At 42.7% G+C, this 23,710-nt stretch overlaps 1 protein-coding gene across 1 annotated transcript in view; it reads right to left on the bottom strand.

Moving 5' to 3' along the window:
- PDE5A (phosphodiesterase 5A) overlaps positions 1-23,710 on the bottom strand; it is a 404,052-nt gene that overhangs the window by 9,708 nt on the left and 370,634 nt on the right. The window contains exons 19-20 of the mRNA XM_040418267.1: positions 20,978-21,041; positions 9,278-9,352 (exon numbers count right to left, since the gene is read on the bottom strand). Of these exons, the coding sequence (XP_040274201.1) occupies positions 9,278-9,352; positions 20,978-21,041 (139 nt within the window). The remainder of the gene's footprint in view (positions 1-9,277; positions 9,353-20,977; positions 21,042-23,710) is intronic.

Genomic DNA, 23,710 nt, shown 5'->3' with positions numbered 1-23,710 from the left:
AGCAGTATGAGGCCACTGAGTGGCAAGGTGACATAGTTTGGAGGTGGCGGCAGCATCCAGAGACCACAGAGTGGCAAGGTGACATAGTGTGGAGATGGCAGCAGCATGAGGAGACCACAGAGTGGCAAGGTGACATAGTTTGGAGGTGGTGGCAGCATCAGGAGGCCACAGAGTGCCAAGGTGACATACCGTGGATAGGGCAGCAGCAGCAGCAGGATACCACAGAGTGGCAAGGTGACATAGTGTGGTGATGGCAGCAGCATGAGGAGACCACAGAGTGGCAAGGTGACATAGCGTGGATATTGCAGCAGCAGCAGGATACCACAGAGTGACAAGGTGACATAGTGTGGAGATGGCAGCAGCATTAGGAGACCACAGAGTGACAAGGTAACATAGTGTGAAAATGGCAGAGGCATGAGGAGACCACAGAGTGGCAAGATTACATAGTGTGGAGATGGCAGCAGCATGAGGAGACCACAAAGTGGCAAGGTGACATAGTTTGGAGCACTTGGCATCAGATGTGTGGCATCAGGCGGGTTGCAGCATCAGAATAGTAGCTGAGGCAGGTAGCCAGAGGAAACCGGTATCTTTTGTCAAATTATTGGTGTGGCACCATGGATAATCTAGTCTGATGAATCAGGCATTGGTGTGTGGAAATCCTGGCTGATCCACGCCTGATTCATCTTGATGCAGTGTCCCACTATGTGCTATATCTGGGCACTTTAACCACCTCCGGACCGCTGTACGCAGATTCGCGTTCCGGAGGTGGCAGCGCTGCGCACAGTCACGCATATACGCGTCATCTCGCGAGACGCGAGATTTCGCTCCAAGCCGGCCCGCGCATGCGCATCGCGGGCCGGCAAAAGTTAAAGGACAAGTTCGTCACCAGCCTGCCAGCATTGATCATTGGCTGGCAGGCTGGCGATTTTAAAAAAATCCAATCACAAGCCATATAACCGATCATATTAGTAAATATGATCTGTTATATGGCTTCTCTGCTTCTCTGCTGGTCCTTTTCGTCGGTTGGATCCAGCAGAGAAGCAGACATCACTGTGAGTAGCACCAAACACTTCACTGTAGCCCCTGATCACCCCCCTGCACCCCAATTAACCCTTTGATCACCCCTTTGATCGCCGCTGTCAATCACAAGTGAAAGGAAAAAAAGTGATCAGTGTAAACTGTCACTTTTTTTTTTTCACTAGTATTGGCTGTTAGGTTTTAGGGATAGTTTAGGCCCCTTGGTTAGGTAGTTAGCGTATCGCTAATCAGCATTTGTACTTTTATAGTATCTGTAAGTGATCAAAACTGATCACGGTCAGATCTATAATAGTATTAGTGTCACTTTAGTTCGCCCTCCACCCAAAACGCAGTGTTTGCCCGATCAGGCCTGATCGGTCGCCCACACGTGCGTTCACCCACGCCCGCCCCACCGCAGTGACAAAAAATATATATTTTTTTGATCACTGCACATTCATTTTACACGCACTGCGGCGATAAAAAAATCAGTTTTGATATTTTTTATCAACCGCAGCGGCCTCCGGTACTTCGCTAGCCTCCCCTTTGTAAGACAGGCTTGCTTTTTTTCTTGGGTAGTCTCAGGGAATACCCCTAAATTTAGTTGTCCAAAATGTCAAACAGGGGGTATTCTTCTGAAGAGGCCTACAGGATTCTGACCCAGTCGGATGAGGAGTGGGAACCCTCATCTGATGAATCTAGCGGGTCAGAATATGAACCTGTGGAAAGCAGTGGCTCTCTGACCCAAAGTTCGGACGAGGAGGTGGAGGTCCCTGGCAGCACCAGGCGTACCCGGCCCCGTGTCGCTAGACCACAGGTTATGCAGGATCCGCTTCAAGAGCAGCAGAGTGGGGCTGTCGCTGCCGGATCACGTGGTGAGGCATACACCAGCAGCGCAGCCCTCCATGGACCTAGTACCAGCACTGCCGTACAACATGGTGACGTGGCGAGCACCAGAAGGGCAGTTGAAGCTGGTACGGTGGCACGTGCACTAGTTACCCCATCGCAGCCACCGCACAGACAGGCCCGTAGAGCCCCTAGAATCCCTGAGGTGCTGGCAAACCCTGATTGGCAGTCACCAACTTCAGCCGCACCTGTAGTTCCCCCTTTCACCGCCCAGTCTGGAGTTCGGGTTGAGACGGCTCAAATCGGTTCGGCCCTGGGATTTTTTGAGCTGTTCTTGACTGCGGAGCTCTTGGACTTAGTCGTGGCAGAGACCAACCAATATGCCACACAATTTATATCCGCCAACCCGGGAAGCTTTTATGCCCAGCCTTTCCGGTGGAAACCAGTCCAAGTTTCCGAAATTAAAATTTTTTTGGGCCTTCTCCTCAACATGGGCCTGACAAAAAAGCATGAATTGCGGTCATATTGGTCAACGCACCCGATTCATCACATGCCCATGTTCTCTGCTGCTATGTCCAGGGCACGATTTGAGGCCATCCTCCGTTTCCTGCATTTTAGCGACAACACCACCTCCCGTCCCAGAGGCCACCCAGCTTTTGACCGGCTCCACAAAATTCGGCCCCTCATAGACCATTTCAACCAGAAATTTGCAGATTTGTATACCCCCGAGCAAAACATCTGCGTAGACGAGTCCCTAATACATTTTACCGGGCGCCTTGGCTTCAAACAGTACATCCCAAGCAAGCGTGCCCGGTATGGGGTCAAATTGTATAAGCTCTGTGAAAGGGCCACAGGCTATACCCACAAATTTCGGATCTATGAGGGAAAAGATCAGACCCTGGAGCCGGTCGGTTGCCCTGACTACCTGGGGAGCAGTGGGAAGACAGTCTGGGACTTGGTGTCACCCTTATTCGGCAAGGGGTACCATCTTTATGTGGACAATTTTTACACAAGTGTGGCCCTCTTTAGGCATTTGTTTCTAGAACGGATTTGCGCCTGTGGCACCGCGCGAACTAGTCGCGTGGGCTTCCCCCAACGGCTTGTAACCACCCGTCTTGCAAGGGGGCAGAGGGCTGCCTTGTGTAACGAAGAACTGCTCGCGGTGAAATGGAGAGACAAGCGTGACGTTTACATGCTCTCCTCCATTCACGCAGACACGACAATCCAAATTGAGCGAGCAACCCGTGTCATTGAAAAGCCCCTCTGTGTCCACGACTATAATGCGCTCATGGGAGGGGTGGACTTCAATGACCAGATGTTGTCTCCGTATTTAGTTTCCCGCAGAACCAGACGCTGGTATAAGAAGGTGTCTGTATATTTAATTCAATTGGCGCTGTACAATAGTTTTGTTCTCTACAGTAAGGCTGGGAGAACACGATCTTTCCTCAAATTCCAGGAAGAGATCATCGAGAACCTCCTTTACCCAGGAGGTTCCGTGGCCCCATCCCCCAGTGTAGTTAGCCGTCTACACGAGCGACATTTCCCCAGTGTCGTTCCTGGTACCTCAACCCAACCGTCACCCCGAAAAAGATGTCGTGTCTGTAGCAGGAGTGGAATAAGGCATGACACCCGCTATTTCTGTCCTGACTGTGCTGACCACCCTGCCCTATGCTATGGAGAGTGTTTCCGGAAGTACCACACACAGGTACACCTAGCATAGGGATTGCATCTCACAGGACAGGCACACAGGGCTATTAGGGCCCTTTTACTCTCAGCTGCTGCAAACCTCTCCTTTCACCTGGGATAAAGTGCATAACGTACTTCGCCACATCTTTGGGCGATTTGCGCTTTGCACATTGTCCCATGGGGAAGGAGAGGTTTGTTCTATAAAGGTAAAAAAAACTAAACAAAAAAAAAATTACCGGTAAGTAAAAAAGTTTAAAAAGTTTTAAAAAGTTAATATGTTCTGTTCTAAAGTTAATAAAGTTATTGCTTTGCGGCCTGGTTTTTTCTTTTTTGTTTTGTTTTTTTTACCTTCCAGGTGGACCAACCGATCGACCAGCTGCAGCACTGATGTGCATTCGGACAGAAGCATTGCGCTGCTGTCAGATTACACGCAAGTCGGTGTATGCGGCGCTGCAAGACGAGATTTCTCCTCTGCAGTAAAAGATATGTTTGCCGAGGCATATGAGCTGAGGAGGTGGCGGTGTTCATATACTTTGGCAAACACTTTGTATATATAAAAAAAAAAATCCCGGCAATGATTTATTCATCCACATCGATTGATGTGAATGGAGAAATCTGGTTTGCCAGGGCATACGAGCTGAAGTGGGTATGGATGTTGGGGCGGAGCTCCTATGTCCTGGCAGACGCCTTTCCCCTCCTTTTTCTTTTTTTGGCAGAGATTTTTTCATCCACATTGATCGATGCGAATGAAGAAATCTGTGCCGTTCATTTTTTTCTTTCAGCCCAGAGGCTGAACGGAAAAAAAAAAATCTCATTACCCGTATGCTCAATATAAGGAGAATAGCAGAAACTCCTAATGCTGGGCATACATGTAATGATTGCGGAGACCCTCAAATGCCAGGGCAGTACAAACACCCCACAAATAACACCATTTTGGAAAGAAGACACCCCAAGGTATTCGCTAAGGGGCATATTGAGTCCATGAAAGATTGAAATTTTTGTCCCAAGTTAGCGGAAGGGAGACTTTGTGAGAACAAAATCCAAAAAATCAATTTCCGCTAACTTGTGGCAAATTTTTTTTTTTTCAATGAACTCGCCATGCCCCTCATTGAATACCTTGGGGTGTCTTCTTTCCAAAATGGGGTCACATGTGGGGTATTTATACTGCCCTGGCATTTTAGGGGCCCCAAAGCGTGAGAAGAAGTCTGGTATCCAAATGTCTAAAAATGCCCCCCTAAAAGGAATTTGGGCACCTTTGCCCACCTAGGCTGCAAAAAAGTGTCACACATGTGGTATCTCCGTATTCAGCAGAAGTTGGGGAATATGTTTTGGGGTGTCATTTTACATATACCCATGCTGGGTGAGGTAAATATCTTGGTCAAATGCCAACTTTGTATAAAAAAAATGGGAAAAGTTGTCTTTTGCCAAGATATTTCTCTCACCCAGCATGGGTATATGTAAAATGACACCCCAAAACACATTCCCCACCTTCTCCTGAGTACGGAGATACCAGATGTGTGACACTTTTTTGCAGCCTAGGTGGGCAAAGGGGCCCACATTCCAAAGAGCACCTTTCGGATTTCACAGGTCATTTACCTACTTACCAGACATTAGGGCCCCTGGAAAATGCCAGGGCAGTATAACTACCCCACAAGTGACCCCATTTTGGAAAGAAGACACCCCAAGGTATTCCGTGAGGGGCATGGCGAGTTCCTAGAATTTTTTATTTTTTGTCACAAGTTAGTGGAAAATGATGATTTTTTTTTTTTTTTTTTTTTTTCATACAAAGTCTCATATTCCACAAACTTGTGACAAAAAATAAAAACTTCCATGAACTCACTATGCCCATCAGCGAATACCTTGGGGTCTCTTCTTTCCAAAATGGGGTCACTTGTGGGGTAGTTATACTGCCCTGGCATTCTAGGGGCCCAAATGTGTGGTAAGGAGTTTGAAATCAAATTCTGTAAAAAATGAGCTGTGAAATCCGAAAGGTGCTCTTTGGAATATGGGCCCCTTTGCCCACCTAGGCTGCAAAAAAGTGTCACACATCTGGTATCCCCGTACTCAGGAGAAGTTGAGGAATGTGTTTTGGGGTGTCTTTTTACATATACCCATGCTGGGTGAGATAAATATCTTGGTCAAATGCCAACTTTGTATAAAAAAATGGGAAAAGTTGTCTTTTGCCAAGATATTTCTCTCACCCAGCATAGGTATATATAAAATGACACCCCAAAACACATTCCCCACCTTCTCCTGAGTACGGAGATACCAGATGTGTGACACTTTTTTGCAGCCTAGGTGGGCAAAGGGGCCCATATTCCAAAGAGCACCTTTCGGATTTCACAGCTCATTTTTTACAGAATTTGATTTCAAACTCCTTACCACACATTTGGGCCCCTAGAATGCCAGGGCAGTATAACTACCCCACAAGTGACCCCATTTTGGAAAGAAGAGACCCCAAGGTATTCGCTGATGGGCATAGTGAGTTCATGGAAGTTTTTATTTTTTGTCACAAGTTTGTGGAATATGAGACTTTGTATGAAAAAAAAAAAAAAGAAAAAATCATCATTTTCCACTAACTTGTGACAAAAAATAAAAAATTCTAGGAACTCGCCATGCCCCTCACGGAATACCTTGGGGTGTCTTCTTTCCAAAATGGGGTCACTTGTGATGTAGTTATACTGCCTTGGCATTCTAGGGGCCCAAATGTGTGGTAAGGAGTTTGAAATCAAATTCTGTAAAAAATGAGCTGTGAAATCCGAAAGGTGCTCTTTGGAATATGGGCCCCTTTGCCCACCTAGGCTGCAAAAAAGTGTCACACATCTGGTATCTCCGTACTCAGGAGAAGGTGGGGAATGTGTTTTGGGGTGTCATTTTATATATACCTATGCTGGGTGAAAGAAATATCTTGGCAAAAGACAACTTTTCACATTTTTTTATACAAAGTTGGCATTTGACCAAGATATTTATCTCACCCAGCATGGGTATATGTAAAAAGACACCCCAAAACACGTTCCTCAACTTCTCCTGAGTACGGGGATACCAGATGTGTGACACTTTTTTGCAGCCTAGGTGGGCAAAGGGGCCCATATTGCAAAGAGCACCTTTCGGATTTCACAGCTCATTTTTTACAGAATTTGATTTCAAACTCCTTACCACACATTTGGGCCCCTAGAATGCCAGGGCAGTATAACTACCGCACAAGTGACCCCATTTTGGAAAGAAGAGACCCCAAGGTATTCGCTGATGGGCATAGTGAGTTCATGGAAGTTTTTATTTTTTGTCACAAGTTTGTGGAATATGAGACTTTGTATGAAAAAAAAATAAAAAAAAAATCATCATTTTCCACTAACTTGTGACAAAAAATAAAAAATTCTAGGAACTCGCCATGCCCCTCACGGAATACCTTGGGGTGTCTTCTTTCCAAAATGGGGTCACTTGTGGGGTAGTTATACTGCCCTGGCATTCTAGGGGCCCAAATGTGTGGTAAGGAGTTTGAAATCAAATTCTGTAAAAAATGAGCTGTGAAATCCGAAAGGTGCTCTTTGCAATATGGGCCCCTTTGCCCACCTAGGCTGCAAAAAAGTGTCACACATCTGGTATCCCCGTACTCAGGAGAAGTTGAGGAATGTGTTTTGGGGTGTCTTTTTACATATACCCATGCTGGGTGAGATAAATATCTTGGTCAAATGCCAACTTTGTATAAAAAAATGGGAAAAGTTGTCTTTTGCCAAGATATTTCTCTCACCCAGCATGGGTATATATAAAATGACACCCCAAAACACATTCCCCACCTTCTCCTGAGTACGGAGATACCAGATGTGTGACACTTTTTTGCAGCCTAGGTGGGCAAAGGGGCCCATATTCCAAAGAGCACCTTTCGGATTTCACAGCTCATTTTTTACAGAATTTGATTTCAAACTCCTTACCACACATTTGGGCCCCTAGAATGCCAGGGCAGTATAACTACCCCACAAGTGACCCCATTTTGGAAAGAAGACACCCCAAGGTATTCGCTGATGGGCATAGTGAGTTCATAGAACTTTTTATTTTTTGTCACAAGTTAGTGGAATATGAGACTTTGTAAGAAAAAAAAAAAATCATCATTTTCCGCTAACTTGTGACAAAAAATAAAAAGTTCTATGAACTCACTATGCCCATCAGTGAATACCTTAGGGTGTCTACTTTCAGAAATGGGGTCATTTGTGGGGTGTTTGTACTGTCTGGGCATTGTAGAACCTCAGGAAACATGACAGGTGCTCAGAAAGTCAGAGCTGCTTCAAAAAGCGGAAATTCACATTTTTGTACCATAGTTTGTAAACGCTATAACTTTTACCCAAACCATTTTTTTTTTACCCAAACATTTTTTTTTTATCAAAGACATGTAGAACTATAAATTTAGAGCAAAATTTCTATATGGATGTCGTTTTTTTTGCAAAATTTTACACCTGAAAGTGAAAAATGTCATTTTTTTGCAAAAAAATCGTTAAATTTCGATTAATAACAAAAAAAGTAAAAATGTCAGCAGCTAGGAAATACCACCAAATGAAAGCTCTATTAGTGAGAAGAAAAGGAGGTAAAATTCATTTGGGTGGTAAGTTGCATGACCGAGCAACAAACGGTGAAAGTAGTGTAGGTCAGTAGTGTAAAAAGTGGCCTGGTCTTTCAGGGTGTTTAAGTACTGGGGGCCGAGGTGGTTAAACTGTTGCTAAATGTCATATCAAATGTATTGTGGTATCACGCTGTAATTCCCTTTAACAAACTGGCAGTGACATTTACCTTTATCCGCCCCTAGGTGGTGCTAGTACCACTTATATATATATAGCTGGGAGGGTGGGGGGTCAAGTCAGTGTGTGTGTTGATGATGAGAATGAAGAGAGGAGGAAGTTAATGGAGGAGGTGGAAATTTGTTTTTCCACCAAAATAAGTCACAAAAGATTTTGCCACATAACTGCAGCGCTGAATGCTGCATGAAATTAGTGATCTCCATGTGGTCCTAAAATACCTCTGGGGGACAATTATTCTTTATATATATATATGTTTTAAGTTTTCCACTGTAAGTGGGGTAGCAATAGATGCCAAGTGATTGTTAAGTCAAATAGAGGTAGCGGTATTAGGGTCCATTCACACGTCCATAGTGTATTGCGGATCCGCAATACACCCGGCCGGCACCCCTTATAGAACTGCCTATTCTTGTCCGCAGTTCCGTTCCGTGACTCCGTTCCGCATCTCCGGAATTGTGGACGCATTCAAGTAAATGGGTCCGCATCCGTGATGCTGGTTGCACACGGCCGGCGGCCGTGGATTGCCGACCCGCCGTTTGCGGGCCGCAATACGGCCACGGCCACCCAACGGCCGTGTGCATGAGGCCTTAGATTAGAGGAACAGGCGCTTTTATTCTGCATTGTACACTTACAGAGGTGTGAATTTAAAGTCCAGGACCATGTACCACACATTTACGTCACAAGATGTAAAAAGGTTAAAGAAGTTGTTCCCATCAGGGACCCTATTTCGTACTGCCAGAGGAAGCTATTACTTTACATATCTGCAGTGGCTAATATATTGTCCATTACTCATATGCTCTAGGTGCACAAAGGGCACATATGCACCTTATCATACCAGGTTATAAGCAGGTCACACCCATAGGAATGAAAGACCATTACCTTTATTTATTTTACTTTTCAATGTAACATGATTAACAGTAGATCTATGCAATGGACTTTATACTTACAATTGGCTCAGTGTTAAGTTCCTGCCTCTCTTTATCTCCTTGGTCGTAAAATTCTGTTGCAACAAGTTCAGCTATCTGAAAGTGACAAATATATTTAGTTAGTACAATGTAAAACTTTATCATACAGAATATATAGTAGGAGCAAAAGAAGGGGAATGCTTGATAGAGTTTCAACTTGTTGATAAAGTTAACAGTATAAAAAGAGATACCATTAGAGAAAGTATTATATAATGTCACAAATATATGTAAAAATACGCATTAGGCTATGCAACCAAGTATTAAAAAGTGAAAGTTTGATTTATGATTATTATTCTGTCCTATTACTTTTGGTCCCTTAACAAGTAGGAGGCACATATGCAAACTGTTGTAATTCCTACACCATTCACCTGATTTGGATGTAAATGCCCTCAAATTAAAGCCGACAGTCTGCAGTTAAAGAACATCTTGTTCGTTTCATTTCAAATCCATTGTGGTGGTGTATAGAGCCAAAAATCTTAGAATTGTGTCGATGTCCCAATATTTATGGACCTGACTGTATGTATGGGGAGCTCCCGAATCTTCCCTGAGAGATTATGTTGGGGGAGAAAAGAATCGGGTAAACAGATTTTTTTTTTCGAATGATTCTTTTGTTCTCCTGGGAGATAAGTTGCCGCCAGCGATGTCTGGCAGAGACTTTTTCTTCTCTCCCCTTCAAAAACATACGTTCGATCGTGTACGTGTATGGAGGAGTGATAAGAGATAGATTTCAGCTAACAGCTACTGAACATATACAGGCACCTTTAAAGAATTTTTCAGGATATTACTCTTGATGACCATGTTTTTCTAATGCTGGACAACCCCTTTAACTGCTCTCAGCAGTTGATTAGTAAAAATGCCGATATCTTATATCCAGGGATCTGAAACAATCAACTCCACCATTTACTATACTCTGTATTTAATCAACATATTGATATAAATTTCTATTTATATGCATCAGCATTTTCAGGAATAGTTTCAGTTTTTGGAGATGAAAATGTACAATGAAAAAGTAATATGTATAAAGTAGCTAGACACCATTTGTTTGCAAGCTTTTAGCATTTCTGACAATTTCTGTTTGGATTGTGGTCAGAGCTGTAAAAGCGGTTCAGTGTTTTCTACATGAAAAAAACTGTTCATCCAGGTCTGTACCACTAACTTTTTATGCATTTGCTGTATTTGGGCAGATTTACTATTGAAAATGTGAAAGATTTTTGGCACAATGTGCACCAAAAAACTGGCGTACATACTTTGCACAGTAAGTGTTTTAGACACTTTTCATGCCTCGTCTGACAAGGGACATTGCTTAGCAGAAAGTGGTGTGAATCTGCAAGAAAGTAACATGGCTTAAATGTGCAGCTGCACACCGTAATACTTGCCTGCTCCCCACCATTCGGTTTCCGACATCTTTGGTTCCCCAAGTGGCACTTGTCCCCAAGCGGACCAGTGACATGCTGCTTGGGGGACATGCCACCACTGCTGCCAGTCACTGGCTGCCATGGCACACATGACAACTGTCCATTCCAGAAGCTGCCAAGCAGGGAACAGGAGTGTGAAGAATTGAAGTCTGAACAGAGCCGCAGGGCGCAGGTAAGTATGCTTCCATCTAAGGCCTCTTTCACATGAGGGAGTTTTCCATCAGAGTGCGATGCGTGAACCAAACGTGTAGCATCCGGACTGAATCCTGACCCATTCATTTCAATTGGTCTGTGTTCACATTATTTCTGCTTTTAGGAAAAATTTCAGCATGTTTTACATTTTCTGTTTTTCACGCAGCTCTGGTTCTATAGAAGTTAATGCGTCTTGCGTGAAAAAAACGCATTGCATCCGGATGCAATGCGTTTTTCACTGATGGTTATGGGAGATGTAAATTGTTATTCTTTAGGTTTAGGTGTGAAAAACGCATCCAAAACTGATTGCACAGAAAAAAAAATTAAACACTGAACGCAATCGCAGACAAAACTGACTGAACTTGCATGCAAAACCACCAGTTTTTTTCCTGAACAGACCCTGAGAGAATCCGTAACGCTTGTGTCAAAGAGAAGTCAGATGGGAACTTTAATATTGGTATTCTAGCTGTATAAATTGTATGCTGTATCGTGAAATGAAAATTCAGATAAATATTTTACCTGCCTCTAAGGGCTCATGCACACGAACGTATTTTCTTTCTGTGTCCGTTCCGTTTTTTTTGCGGATTGTATGTGGAATCATTCATTTCAACGGGTATGCAAAAAAAAATGAAGTTACTCTGTGTGCATTCCGTTTCCGTATGTCCGTTCTACAAAAGAATAGAACATGTCCTACTGTTATCCGTATTATGGACAAGGAAAGTACTGTTGTATTAGGGGCTAGCTGTTCCAGAATGCACACGGACGTCATCTGTATTTTTTGTGGATTGCAAAATACATATGGTCGTGTGCATGAGCCCTTAGTGTGCGAATTGTTCAGTCACCCATAAAGTAAATGCACACTGACCTTAGACAATGGTGAAACAAATGAAAAAGTTGTGATCATAATGATATAACAAAATAATAGCAAAGACAGGTGCACTCTGCGGTCTTACTAAACCCTCAAACTGATTTTAAAATTGAGAGATTAGCCAACATGTCCTACGATGTAGGACATGTCTGAGCCCGAGCACCGCGCCAAGGTTTCTCAAGTAGCTCGGGACCTAACACTCGCCTACCTGTGCCATGTGGGCAATACCAGGAGCCAGTGGGCAAATTACAGGAGCATGAGGCCGGCTCACAAACAGCTCACCAGTTACCTCCAGCATGTAACCATGCTAGCAATGGGAGGAGGGAAGAGTCTGCGAGTCCCACTGAAGACTGGCTGATAAGGCCCAGGCCTCACAGGTGCACCTAAATGTAGCCTGTAGATGGAAAACAGGCACATTCCATCAATGTTTCACAATGACATGTTCTTGTAATTTTCACACGCTCCAGAAAAAAATCTGCAAGAAACAATCAATCCCCTGCAGATTTAAAAACCATGGCATGCTCAGTATTGATGATGATTTGGCAGTAAGGCCTCTTGCACACAAACTATACGAATAAGGTCCGGATGCGTTCAGGAAAACTTGCACCATTTCGCAAGCAAGTTCAGTCAGTTTTGTCTGCGATTGCGTTCAGTTGTTCAGCTTTTTCCGTGCAGGTGAAATGCACATTGATGAATGATAAATGCGGGTGAAATGCGCATTGATGGTGATAAAAAAACAGAAGGTTTACAAACAACATCTCTTAGCAACCATCAGTGAAAAACACATTGCATCCGCACTTGCTTGCGGATGCGATGCTTTTTTCACGCAGCCCCATTCACTTCTATACGGCCAGGGCTGCGTGAAAAACGCAGAATAAAGAACATGCTGCGATTTCAACGCAAAGCACAAATGATGCGTGAAAAACAACGCTCATGTACACAGACCCATTGAAATGAATAGGTCAGGATTCAGTGCGGGTGTAATGCGTTCACACCACGCATTGGCCCCGTGCGGAAAACTCGCTCGTGTGAAAGGGGCCTAAGAAGTGTAGATTAGCTTCCCTGAACCACAACGGAGCTCATCTGTGTGCAGATGCATTTAAGCAATCTTGATTTTCAGTTGGAAATTCCTTCTGTGGACCTGCAAAATCCACTGTGGAAATCTTGGCCATGTGAATATATTGTGAGGTGGCAAATAGTTGGATAGGTCTAAAGGCTCATGAACACGGCCGTTGGTCGGCCGTTCTGTTCTGTGCAATTTGCGGTCCCCAATGCACGGGCAACATCCGCGCAGATTCCGCAGACGGGTCCATGGGTCCGTGATCCATCAGCACAGCAAAAAAATAGAACATGTTTTTTTTGCGGTGCGGAGGCACGGAAGGAAACCCCTTGGAAGCCTCCGTTCTGCACCCGACCTTCAGGATCTGTGATGCTTTACAAAAACGTCGGGGGCCCGTATATTGCGGACCCGCTGTTTGTGGGACACAATATGGGCACGGCCGGAACACGTTCGTGTGCATGAGCCCTAATTCGGGATAAAACTGGTAATCTTGGTGGACATGGCAATTCCCAGTATGATAGCAGACAAAACAGTGCAGTGCTTAGGGGAGGTCTGAGGCAGGAACAACAACACACTTAGGGTCTTAGACTTTGTAAACTGGTCAAATGTGCCTGGAAAGTCCCAGGAAAGTAATGACCTCAATGTTAATAACACAGAAGAGACATTTACAGTGAACTCTCCAGTATCACGTGCCTAGAATCAAATAATTATCCAGTTAGCTGGAATATTTCCTGTTGTTACTACGTGAGGACATTAATCTCATTCAGTGATGAGTGTGTTCATGATTTATCTCTTAGAAAACCAGATATATCAGCTCTAATGAGAATCACACACATAACTGTAAATAAATGAAACATCCAGAAGCTGGTGATACTAGAGGTCAGACTATGTTACGAAGACTGCCAAGGGTTCAGGAAATCTGGACAATTTTGAGATGAAGTCGGATGAAAATGCTACAGATGGCTTCACATTAGTACACATGGTTGCTGGTTCAGCCATCTCCACTACAGTACACTATATATATGGGTGGAATAAGCCTTTGCTTGCACATCAAAACTACATGTGAAATATGAGAAGTTCGCAGGGCATGTACATATACTGTACAGTATAATGGTGAATTTTCTATGTCTTCAGGTATATTCAGAGGTGCAGGAAATAATTTACAATGCTGAAGCCTAAAGACTAGGACTGTATTGTCCAGTTCAATGTTTTTTGTAACATCTAATCTGGAGTTTTAACCAACATCACAGGAGGCCCTCAGCCTCTTCAAACAGCTGATCGGTGGTGTCGGAATCCTACCAATCAGATATTGATAAACATTTTTTTTTATAAAAAGAAAAAAAAAGAAAAATAAGACAAAAATGGGAAATAAAAACATGGATATAATATGCAGTAGCTAGGATCACACCAAAGTAATTGAGTACATATAACATCCCATCAGGGCATCTACAGAATCCCACATTTGACAAAAAATGGAATTTGTTTTTCAAAAATCAATCTATTACATTGGTTAAAATGGCCACTGAAGGAAGGGAAGAAATTTTTAAAAGAATTTGAAAAAAAACACATCAATGACATCAAACAAAGCAACACAAGCAGTGGACACCTCTACACAATAAGAAACACACGTTTTCCCCAAATTGGAACTCCGGGTTTATAATTTTTTTATGTTTTATATAAATATTTAAAAAGGTAAATAACTTTCGATAACTTTTGAATTTCAATTCACTACCATTTTCAAGATGTGTGCTTGCAGTCAGTGAATGGAATATTTATTGTTTACATGGTAATGTATCAGTGACATCAGTACACAGGTCCTTACAAGAGAGAGGCCTGATACTCTATGGGTACATTCACACTGGATTTAAATCCAATGAAAAAAAAAAATTGCTGTGGATTACACTGTGAATCCACTGTAAAATCTGCAACTAATTAGTACACAGAAAACCTGTCCTAATCACACAGCAGTACAAGTTATTTCACAACACTGAGCTAAACAGCTGCCTCAGCTTTGGGAATGGAGTTCAAGAGGAGACATGAAGTACAGAGAGGACGGACAGGAAAGACTATGGTAATGGAGACCGCATACAAGTGATGGTGCTGATTTGCCACATCCCAGCCCTCCTATTTGTACTTCATGTCTCTTCATGAACTCCATTCCTACAGAGATTCAGCTGAAGATCAGCTGTATTAGTAACATAGTATCATAGTAACATAATATATAAGGCCAAAAAAAAGACAATTTGTCCCTCCAGTTCGGCCTGTGATCCTGCAAGTTGATCCAGAGGAAGGCAAAACAAAACCCCTGTGAGGTATTCAGGGATCATAATCCTTGACAAGTAGAAGAGGAGGATGAGGCAGCTCTTTAGCTCAGTGTTGGGAAGTAACTTGTCCTTTTCTGTGATTATACCACTATAAAGGTTCTCTGCAGCCATCCTCTCTGTACTCCATGAATCCTCATAAACTTCATTCCCACAGAGATTCAGCTGAAGATCATATTAAACTGTATTCAGAATCATAATCCTTGACCAATAGAGCAGAGAGGAGGATGAGACAGTTCTTTACCTCAGTGTTGTGCAGTAACTTGTCCTGTGTCTGATTAGGGCAGATTTTGTGTGTACTAATAGGACGGCCGCCATTTTATTTTCCCTGATGATTGCTTCCTAGACAAAATGATCCATTATAACTAATGAAAGGTAGTTGGGAATATATTTAAGTAATATTTAAGTATTTTCATATTTAATCACCGGAGAACCCTTTTAACCCCTTAAAGGGGTTTTACGGGATTTTAATATCGATGTCCTATCCTCAGCATAGGTCATCAATATCAGATAGGCGGGGTCCAACAACCCGCACCCCCTCCAATCAGCTGTTAAAGGGAAGGCTGTGCTCCGTGTGAGCACAGCCTTCCCTTCATTCTTTACCTGCTCGTCGTTGACATCGCAGCGGTGAGCAGGTGTAATTACAAGCCGCCCCATTCATTTCAATGGGACAGCTTGTTCCTATACACTTGAATAGGTACAAGCTGTCCCACTAAAATGAGCCAGGTGTCGTGCCACCGCAGATCTGATATTGATGATTTATCCTGAGGTTGGAGACCTTAATTTATGCAGAAGAAATTTTATTTTTATGTTGTTTGGAGCACATATAAATTACAGTGTGATTTATACTTTTTTTGCTGCGGAAGTATAGAAAAAAATATTTTTTTTTTTTCACCATTCATGTTTCATGTGAAATAACCTGATAATGAAATTCTTCAAGTTATTACAGTCATGTGGATACCTAATATATATTTTTATTTGTACTTAATGTTTGCACAACAAAACTCATTTTGCACTAAATAATGGCCAATATTTTTTTTTTACTAGTAATTTTTTACATTTCTTATTTTTTAAAATATTCTTTTTATAACATTATTGATACATTTTTAAAAATCATATTACTTTTTTATTTTACACTTTTAAGAGATTGGCATACTCATGTATGCTAATACATTATGCTCTGTGTCTCTTTTTTTGCACTGATCTCCCGGCCTCTCCTTGGGTCCTGCTCCTCATCTGTGTGTCCCGCCTTGTGCTGCCTGTTTTATAATACATGTATGTACTGTTTATATATTTACAATAAAGCTTTTTGGATTTTCATACATACGAAAGTTAGTTTCATTTTTTTGGTGATTAGTGTCTCTAAGACACAGGCTGCTGTTAGGTCAACACTAGTGTGCCCTATCAGCAGGTCTACTGCACAGATAGCCCTGGGGTCCTTCACAGAACCTCAGGACTGATTGCATATCGCTTTCCCAGTCTTCAATCAGGTCACTGGGAAACCTTGTGACTCCATCACAGGGGGAGTTCCCTTTCATCATGCCATGGTATGGACCGCAGCATGATCAAACGGCTATTAGCCAGGATTGGAGCTTTCTCCAATCCCGGCTGTGAAGCAGGGAGGCCCTGAACTAAGAACCCAGGCTATTACTAACAGCCGGGATTAAGCACTGGACCACTGCGGCAGCATTTAACCCTCTTGAACTGCTGCAATGCCAAAAAATGTCTCTGTAGACTGAGGACCTGCACAGCCCAACATCAAAAGTCAATGGGTGGTTGTTAAATGGTTAAATCCCATAGCCGACTTAAAAAATACTCCCACAAACATTTTTATTCTATGACTTGTTAGAAAGGTACAAGATGTAAACTGTGGTGAAGGTAATCTTCTTACCAGTCACTGTATTTGTGAGTTGTCCCCTCCCTTCTGATCCTCAGCTGAGTCATGTGACCAGAAATCAGACTTTCCAAATAACCCAGCATCTTACAGTATGTGTGGACAGGAAGCCACTTTCTCTATGTATTCCTATGGGAGCCTCAATGTCAGTCTCATAGGAATGAATAGAGAAACTGACTTTCTGTCCTGTGTCAGTTGGAGATCAGAGAGTTGGTCACATGACACAGATAAAAATGAGAAGGGAGGGGATAGCTCACAAATACAGTGGCAGAATAAAAATGTTTGTGGGAGTGCTACTTTACTGTAGGTCAGGAGACCAATGTAAAATATCTAAACACCTCACATAAGAGGACAAGGAAGAAAAATAACATTTTAATTTTCTTTTTCTTTCTAGGAGTAAAGTTCCTAAAGTTAAACTATCCATATTACAATATGATAATGTGCGAATTTTAAATGTTTCAGTGGTCCTCACTGACTAGTTTCTCTTGACCTTATAAAACTGAGCCAAATAATTCAGATAATTGCAACCATCATTGCAACTTTCCCCCTTGATTATTATCTTTTTTTCCCCAGGAATTTTGTCTTCTTGGCCAGAAGCCCAGCACTCCATCTGCCGTTGTGTCATCCATATCATTAGAAAACTGTTAGTTTTATGTATTTCAGTGTTTCACATTATCTACAAGTAGCAAACATGCTTTACCACTGTTTAAATTAGTTTTTTTTATACATTATAATGATATGTTCTCAACTAAAAAGTTACATCATTACATCATATATTATAATATATGCATCTTTAGTTTAAAGGAAATCTATCACCGGGCACACCCATATGTTATAATTCTTACGGCATATGTTACTATTGGGATAGCTCAGCAGCTTGACAGGGCCAGCTAAGATGATTATGTAGGCACCCAGCCGTGCCGATCAAAAGGAGACTGAGTGGCTGACAGAGGAGGCAGGAGGAGCAACGGTAAACAAAGTGGCTTGGGCCCACCTAGGTGCACTTAAATGCTCACTTCCATAAGGTTTAAGGGTACTTTTTCTCCAGAATGACGCAACGGATTGCTAAGTGAAAAATATCATTATGCTGAATGTGGCGAAAGCCACTTCGCCACGGTGTTTTGGAGGGGGCTGTTTGCCCGCCTCCTGCCCCAGGATTACGGCCTTTTAAGATACTTTTACTAACTTTTAAACCCATGAACCTATTCAAGTGAATTTTGGATAGGTTTGTCCCCAAGTTATACTGGTTAAATTGATATAAGTTATATGTATGTACAATGTAAACTCACAAAGTTGTAACAATTTATAAGAAGTGTAACTTTTCAGCTTAGGAGATAGTTGTGTAGATACAGAAATTGACTCAATTATCTCCTAGACAGAGGGGAGGAATATGCTGGGTGTGTTTCTATTGTCCCATTGTGCCATTGTCCCATTGTGTCCGATTTGCTGCTGTACTTACATTGTATGTGTTGTAATATATTGATTGGTTGTATTTCAAAACCCTGTGGGCAGTACTATGTTTGTGGATTGTGAATAAAAGAGGCTGTATGCCCCAGGACAGTCAGTTCTGCTTAACCCTCAAGCGAAGTGTCGTCTCGTTCTTGGGGGAATTGGATTGTGTGCTGATTGCCAGGAGTGTAAGCCGATTGTATGATTTTCCTGTTCCGCGGTTTCCAGTGTTCGTGTAGTTTGCAGTTCGGCAGACTGGTGCTTGCAGTAGCTGCCTGTGCATTGGAAAGGGGAATATCGTCTGAACGGAGTTGTGTGCTGAACGGTCCGTTACACTGAGCTAGCCCTACAAGACAATGGCCCACATTTACTAATGTGTCTGAGTGTAGAGTCTGTCTAAAAAGTGGGGCAAGTTGGTGCAAATTTCTACACCATTTCGGAATTGCTCTAAAAAGGGGTGGGGCTTAGCAACAAGGGGTAGGCTTAGCAGGAGGGGGGCAGGGCCTAACATGTGACGTTTTGTCATTTGTGTGCCAAAATTGTATCATAATTCTGTAAAATTCTGTGACAAAGTAAGCCAACCAATAGTTGGTATAGAGTTTAACTTTACACCATCTACAGGGTTAGTGAATCTTGGCCAAGGTGCCAATTTCCTGGTGACAGATTCTCTTTACGGTGCTATGGATATGCTCACATGGTCCTGCTTAACAGATCAACTCACAAAGTGGATGTGTTTGCTTTCAGCATTCTGAATGAGACATGGGCTTAGCTTTTTGTGTGGATTTCAAGCTATTTCCTGTTTTTATCTCCTTTCACATACAGCACGTAGCCAATATAAATACTTTCTTAAAGAGGACCTGTCACCTCTCCTGACATCTGTTTTAGTAGCTACTTGCATTCCACATGCACTAGCAATTCTGCAGCATACATTCTTATGACTCTACGTAGTGCTATTCTTCAGTTATTCAACTTAGAAGTTTATGAATTGCCAGTACTCTGCACACAACCATATGCATTTGGTGGTCCGCAAATTGCGGATCTGCAAAATATGGATATCGTCCGTGTTGCATCCGCATTTTTTGCGGACCTGTTAACTTCAATGAGTCTGTGGTTCGAATTTTGCAGCCAAGTATAAGACATGCAGACGACGGACCCACTGAAGTTAATGGGTCTGCAAAAAAACGCGGACACCACACAGACCGGATTTGTATTTTCCGGATCCGCGATTTGGGGACCACAAAACGGATGTGGTTGTGTGCGTGAGGCCTTGTGCATGGACACACCCACAAATGGTAACACCCAGATGGACCTTCACTGCAAACTGCTAGCAATTCTTCCAACACTTGTAGAAGGAAAAATAAAACAGTGACATGTCATGGATTCATAAGAATAAATGCACTAGAATTGTTAATACACAAGGAATGACAGTTACTAAAAGAGACATGTCCACAAATCACAGGTACTGGCCGTGTGCTTTCCACAATTTCCTATTCCGCCCATCCCAGCTTATGTTAAAAATGCCTATTCTTGTCCGTCAAACAGACAAGAACAGGACATGTTCTATATTTTTATAATATGGTTGTGTGTATGGAGCCTTAATGTTTGCTGGCTCTGTTACATTTATATATTCGTTTACATGCCAGAAGTCCCACAATGTACTGCTCTCCTCTGGTAACAGGAGTCCAGAAAAGTCAGATTTGACCTTTGTGTCTGAACTGCTTATAAAGCATCACATTATTAAATTGTGGTACAACATATAGAAGTTAGGCTACATGCATCAGACCGTATGTGTTTTGCGGTCTGCAAATTGCGGATCTCCCAAAAAACGGATGACATTCGTATGCCATCCGTTTTAGTTTTTTTTGCGGATCCATTGTAACAATGCCTAAAACAGACACGAATAGGACATGTTATATTTTTTTTGTGGGTCTACGGGAACGGACATATGGATGCGGATAGCACACGGTGTGCTCTTTGAATTTTTTGCGGACCCATTGAAATGAATGGGTCTGCATCCTATCTGCCAAAAAAATGGAACGGACACGGAAACAAACAACGTTCGTGTGCATGTAGCCTTACTCAGATTATATTGTAAAAAACACAGTATGTTGTACAAATGTATATCGTAATATTTCATGTATTTTTTTTTATGTGTTAAATGTTGATTCTAGACTTTACATGAAGTAATACCACTAATTTAACTTTCCTCGAGTCCGAAAACAGCACAGAGCACACAATATGTATGTGCTGCCTGAGGACAAGGAGGAAATAGAAAATTTGTGTTACCTGTAATTTTACTTTCCTCGAAGGCGTGCTCTGCGTGCTCTGTGCTGCCTGAAGACGATGAGGAAACATCTATTTCTATAGAGCACAGCACTATGGTACTCACAACTACACTGCAAAAATATGAGCACTCTTACTTATGTTCCTCATATTTTACACATATGGATATGGATGCATTTTACTTGAAAAAAAATACAGACCCGCTGTTGAACTGGCCAGGGCTTTGTTATTGCAGATAGATCACAGGCAGTCATCAGCATAGCTCTGCAGGAAAGATGGGGATATTAAGGTTGAACATATTGAATGGTAAATGCATTGATTGATATTACATAGTAATTACATTTAAGATTTTTTTTTATTAAGGAAGCAAAGCTTAGAGCATCTGCGCACAAGCTGACTTTTTCATGAGTTGGGACATCTGCCATGTTGCTTAGAGGAGCATTACTTACTGTGAATGTGTCACCATGGATTAATAGAAAAGTGGTTCAGTGATTTCCATCAGTGATTGTGAGCCAAAACCAGGATTGGAGCAGACATGAGGTATAATCTTTGTTTAGAGCTGCACCTGGTTTTGGCTCAAAATCACTGACCGAATATGGACTGTGTGAATAAGGCCTCATGCACACGGCCGTGCCGTGTGCACCCCGCATCACGGATGCGGACCCATTCACTTGAATGGGTCCGCAATTCCGGAGATGCGGAACGGAGTCACGGAACGAAACACCAGAAGCACTACGGAGTGCTTCCGTGGTGTTTCTTTCATTTGTTCTGCACCGTAAATAAATATGACATGTCATATTTTTTGCGGTGCGGACAGACCACTGAATGGGTCCGGCCCACTGTACGGATGTTGCCCGTGCATTGGGACCACAATTGCATAGAATGGCCACACAACGGCCGTGTGCATGAGGCCTAAGCATAAGGGCTGATGAACATAACCGTTCGGTACAGGATACCGACCATGTGCATTCCGCATTTTGCTAAACGGAAGGGACAGCCAACAGTCCTATCCTTGTCCGTAATGCAGAATGGTCATGCGGACATATGGACGCAGAGTCATTTTAATTTTTTCTGGGGCCCTGTTGAAGTGAATGGTTCTGCATATGGGCCGCAAAAAAAAAGGAAGGACACGGGAAAAAATGTCTGTGCCTGAGCCCTAATACAGATGCAGCTCATACTATATATACAGAAAGCAAGTAATAGGTCAGTGCTGCAATTGAACTCCTAGGTCAACTAACAAAAACTCTCATGCTTCTCTTAATACAGTTTGTAAAAAGTATGCTAAAAATGTGAATGTTTTGTCTCTAATACACTAGCTTCTGTAAAAAAAAACTGAGCAAATATGTAAGTCTATGGAGCAATTCACATCGCTGTTTTTTAATGGCCAGTGGGGGCCACTATGGGACACTGCAGGGGTTGGAATCTTTATTAAACAAAAAAAGCCAATGAAATTCATCCGTTGTTCATAGCCATTTTTAACAGCCATGAAAAACTGATGCAAAATGGCCACAAATGGTTGAAAAATGGCAATGAAAAACTGACAGTGTGACCATTGTTTTGCACATTTTTTGTTGTGTGCATGAACGTTTTTTTTAAATGGCCATCACACATCAGTTTTAAGAACAGTAGTAGTCTATGAGGTTATTCACATGAATAATTTTAGTAAAAAAATAAAACATGTCCTATTTTATCTGTTTTTGACAGCCCCCATAGAATTGAATGGGACCGTTTTTAGCGTTCGTTTCTCAGAAAGGCATACCTAAGTGAAAAGACGTCCGTTAAAAACTGTATGTTTTTTTTACGCCCTCAGTACACATAATGTCCCTCATAGTGGCCCCCATTTGTAGTAATGTCTCCCATCGTTGCCCCCAGCTTAACTAATGTCTCCCATCGTGGCTCCAAGAATTAGTAATGTCCCCCACAGAGGCCCTCAGCTGTAAAAAAAATAAAAAACAAATTTAAAACTCACCTCAACCACTTGCACGTGCAGCGGCACTCGCTCCCCTTTTGATTGCAAAGGATCTGCCGAAGGACCTGTGTGATGACGTCACCGTGTGCTCGCAGGCAGGTCCTTTATAATCAAGACAGAAGTGACTGCCGCTGCACATGGAAGTGGATGAGGTATTAGTTGGTTTTTTTAACCCCTAAAAGGCCATATTGTTCTAGTGTACCCATTTTTAGCGTCTGTTAGACAGTGCATTCCTGTCTAAGCAGCTATTAAAAATGGTCCCTTTGATTTTAATGGGGTCCATCTGGTCGTGAAAACGGTTTCTATTTTTTGACAGCCGCTGTTCGCTGGCTGTTAAAAAAACAGCCATGTGAATAGCCTTTATTAACATTCACTTTGAGTTCTCTGATAAATCCATCTTGAGAGACCAAAATTGACTGTCAGTGAACTAAAGGATCAGATTAAAGCTTTCCATAGAAGTCTATAGAGAAAGGAGGGGGGGGAATGAGCAGGTGGAAGAAGGCAGAAGCACATACACACACTGCAACAGTTAATAGTGAGTTTTCTATCTTAAAGAGGACCTTTCACCGATTATTACACTATGAACTAAGTATACAGACATGTAGAGCGGCGCCCGGGGATCTCACTGCACTTACTATTATCCCTGGGCGCCGCTCCGTTCTCCCGCTATGCCCTCCGGTATCTCCGCTCATTAAGTTATAGTAGGCGGAGATACCAGTCCCTAAGTTATGGTAGGCGGAGTCTGCCCTTGTTCTGCTCTAGCGCTAGCCAATCGCAGCGCAGAGCTCACAGCCTGGGAGGTTATTTTCTCCCAGGCTGTGAGCTCTGCAATGCGATTGGCCAGCACTACAGAAGAACAAGGGCAGACTCCGCCTTCCATAACTTAGTGAACGGAGATACCGGAGGGCATAGCAGGAGAACGGAGCGGCGCCCGGGAATAACAGTAAGTGCAGTGAGATCCCCG

The sequence above is a fragment of the Bufo bufo genome, chromosome 2 (assembly GCF_905171765.1).
Source record: "Bufo bufo chromosome 2, aBufBuf1.1, whole genome shotgun sequence".
Taxonomy (NCBI): Eukaryota; Metazoa; Chordata; class Amphibia; order Anura; family Bufonidae; genus Bufo; species Bufo bufo.
Note: the sequence above shows the minus strand (reverse complement) of the source record. Positions and strands in the feature narration are given on the sequence as shown.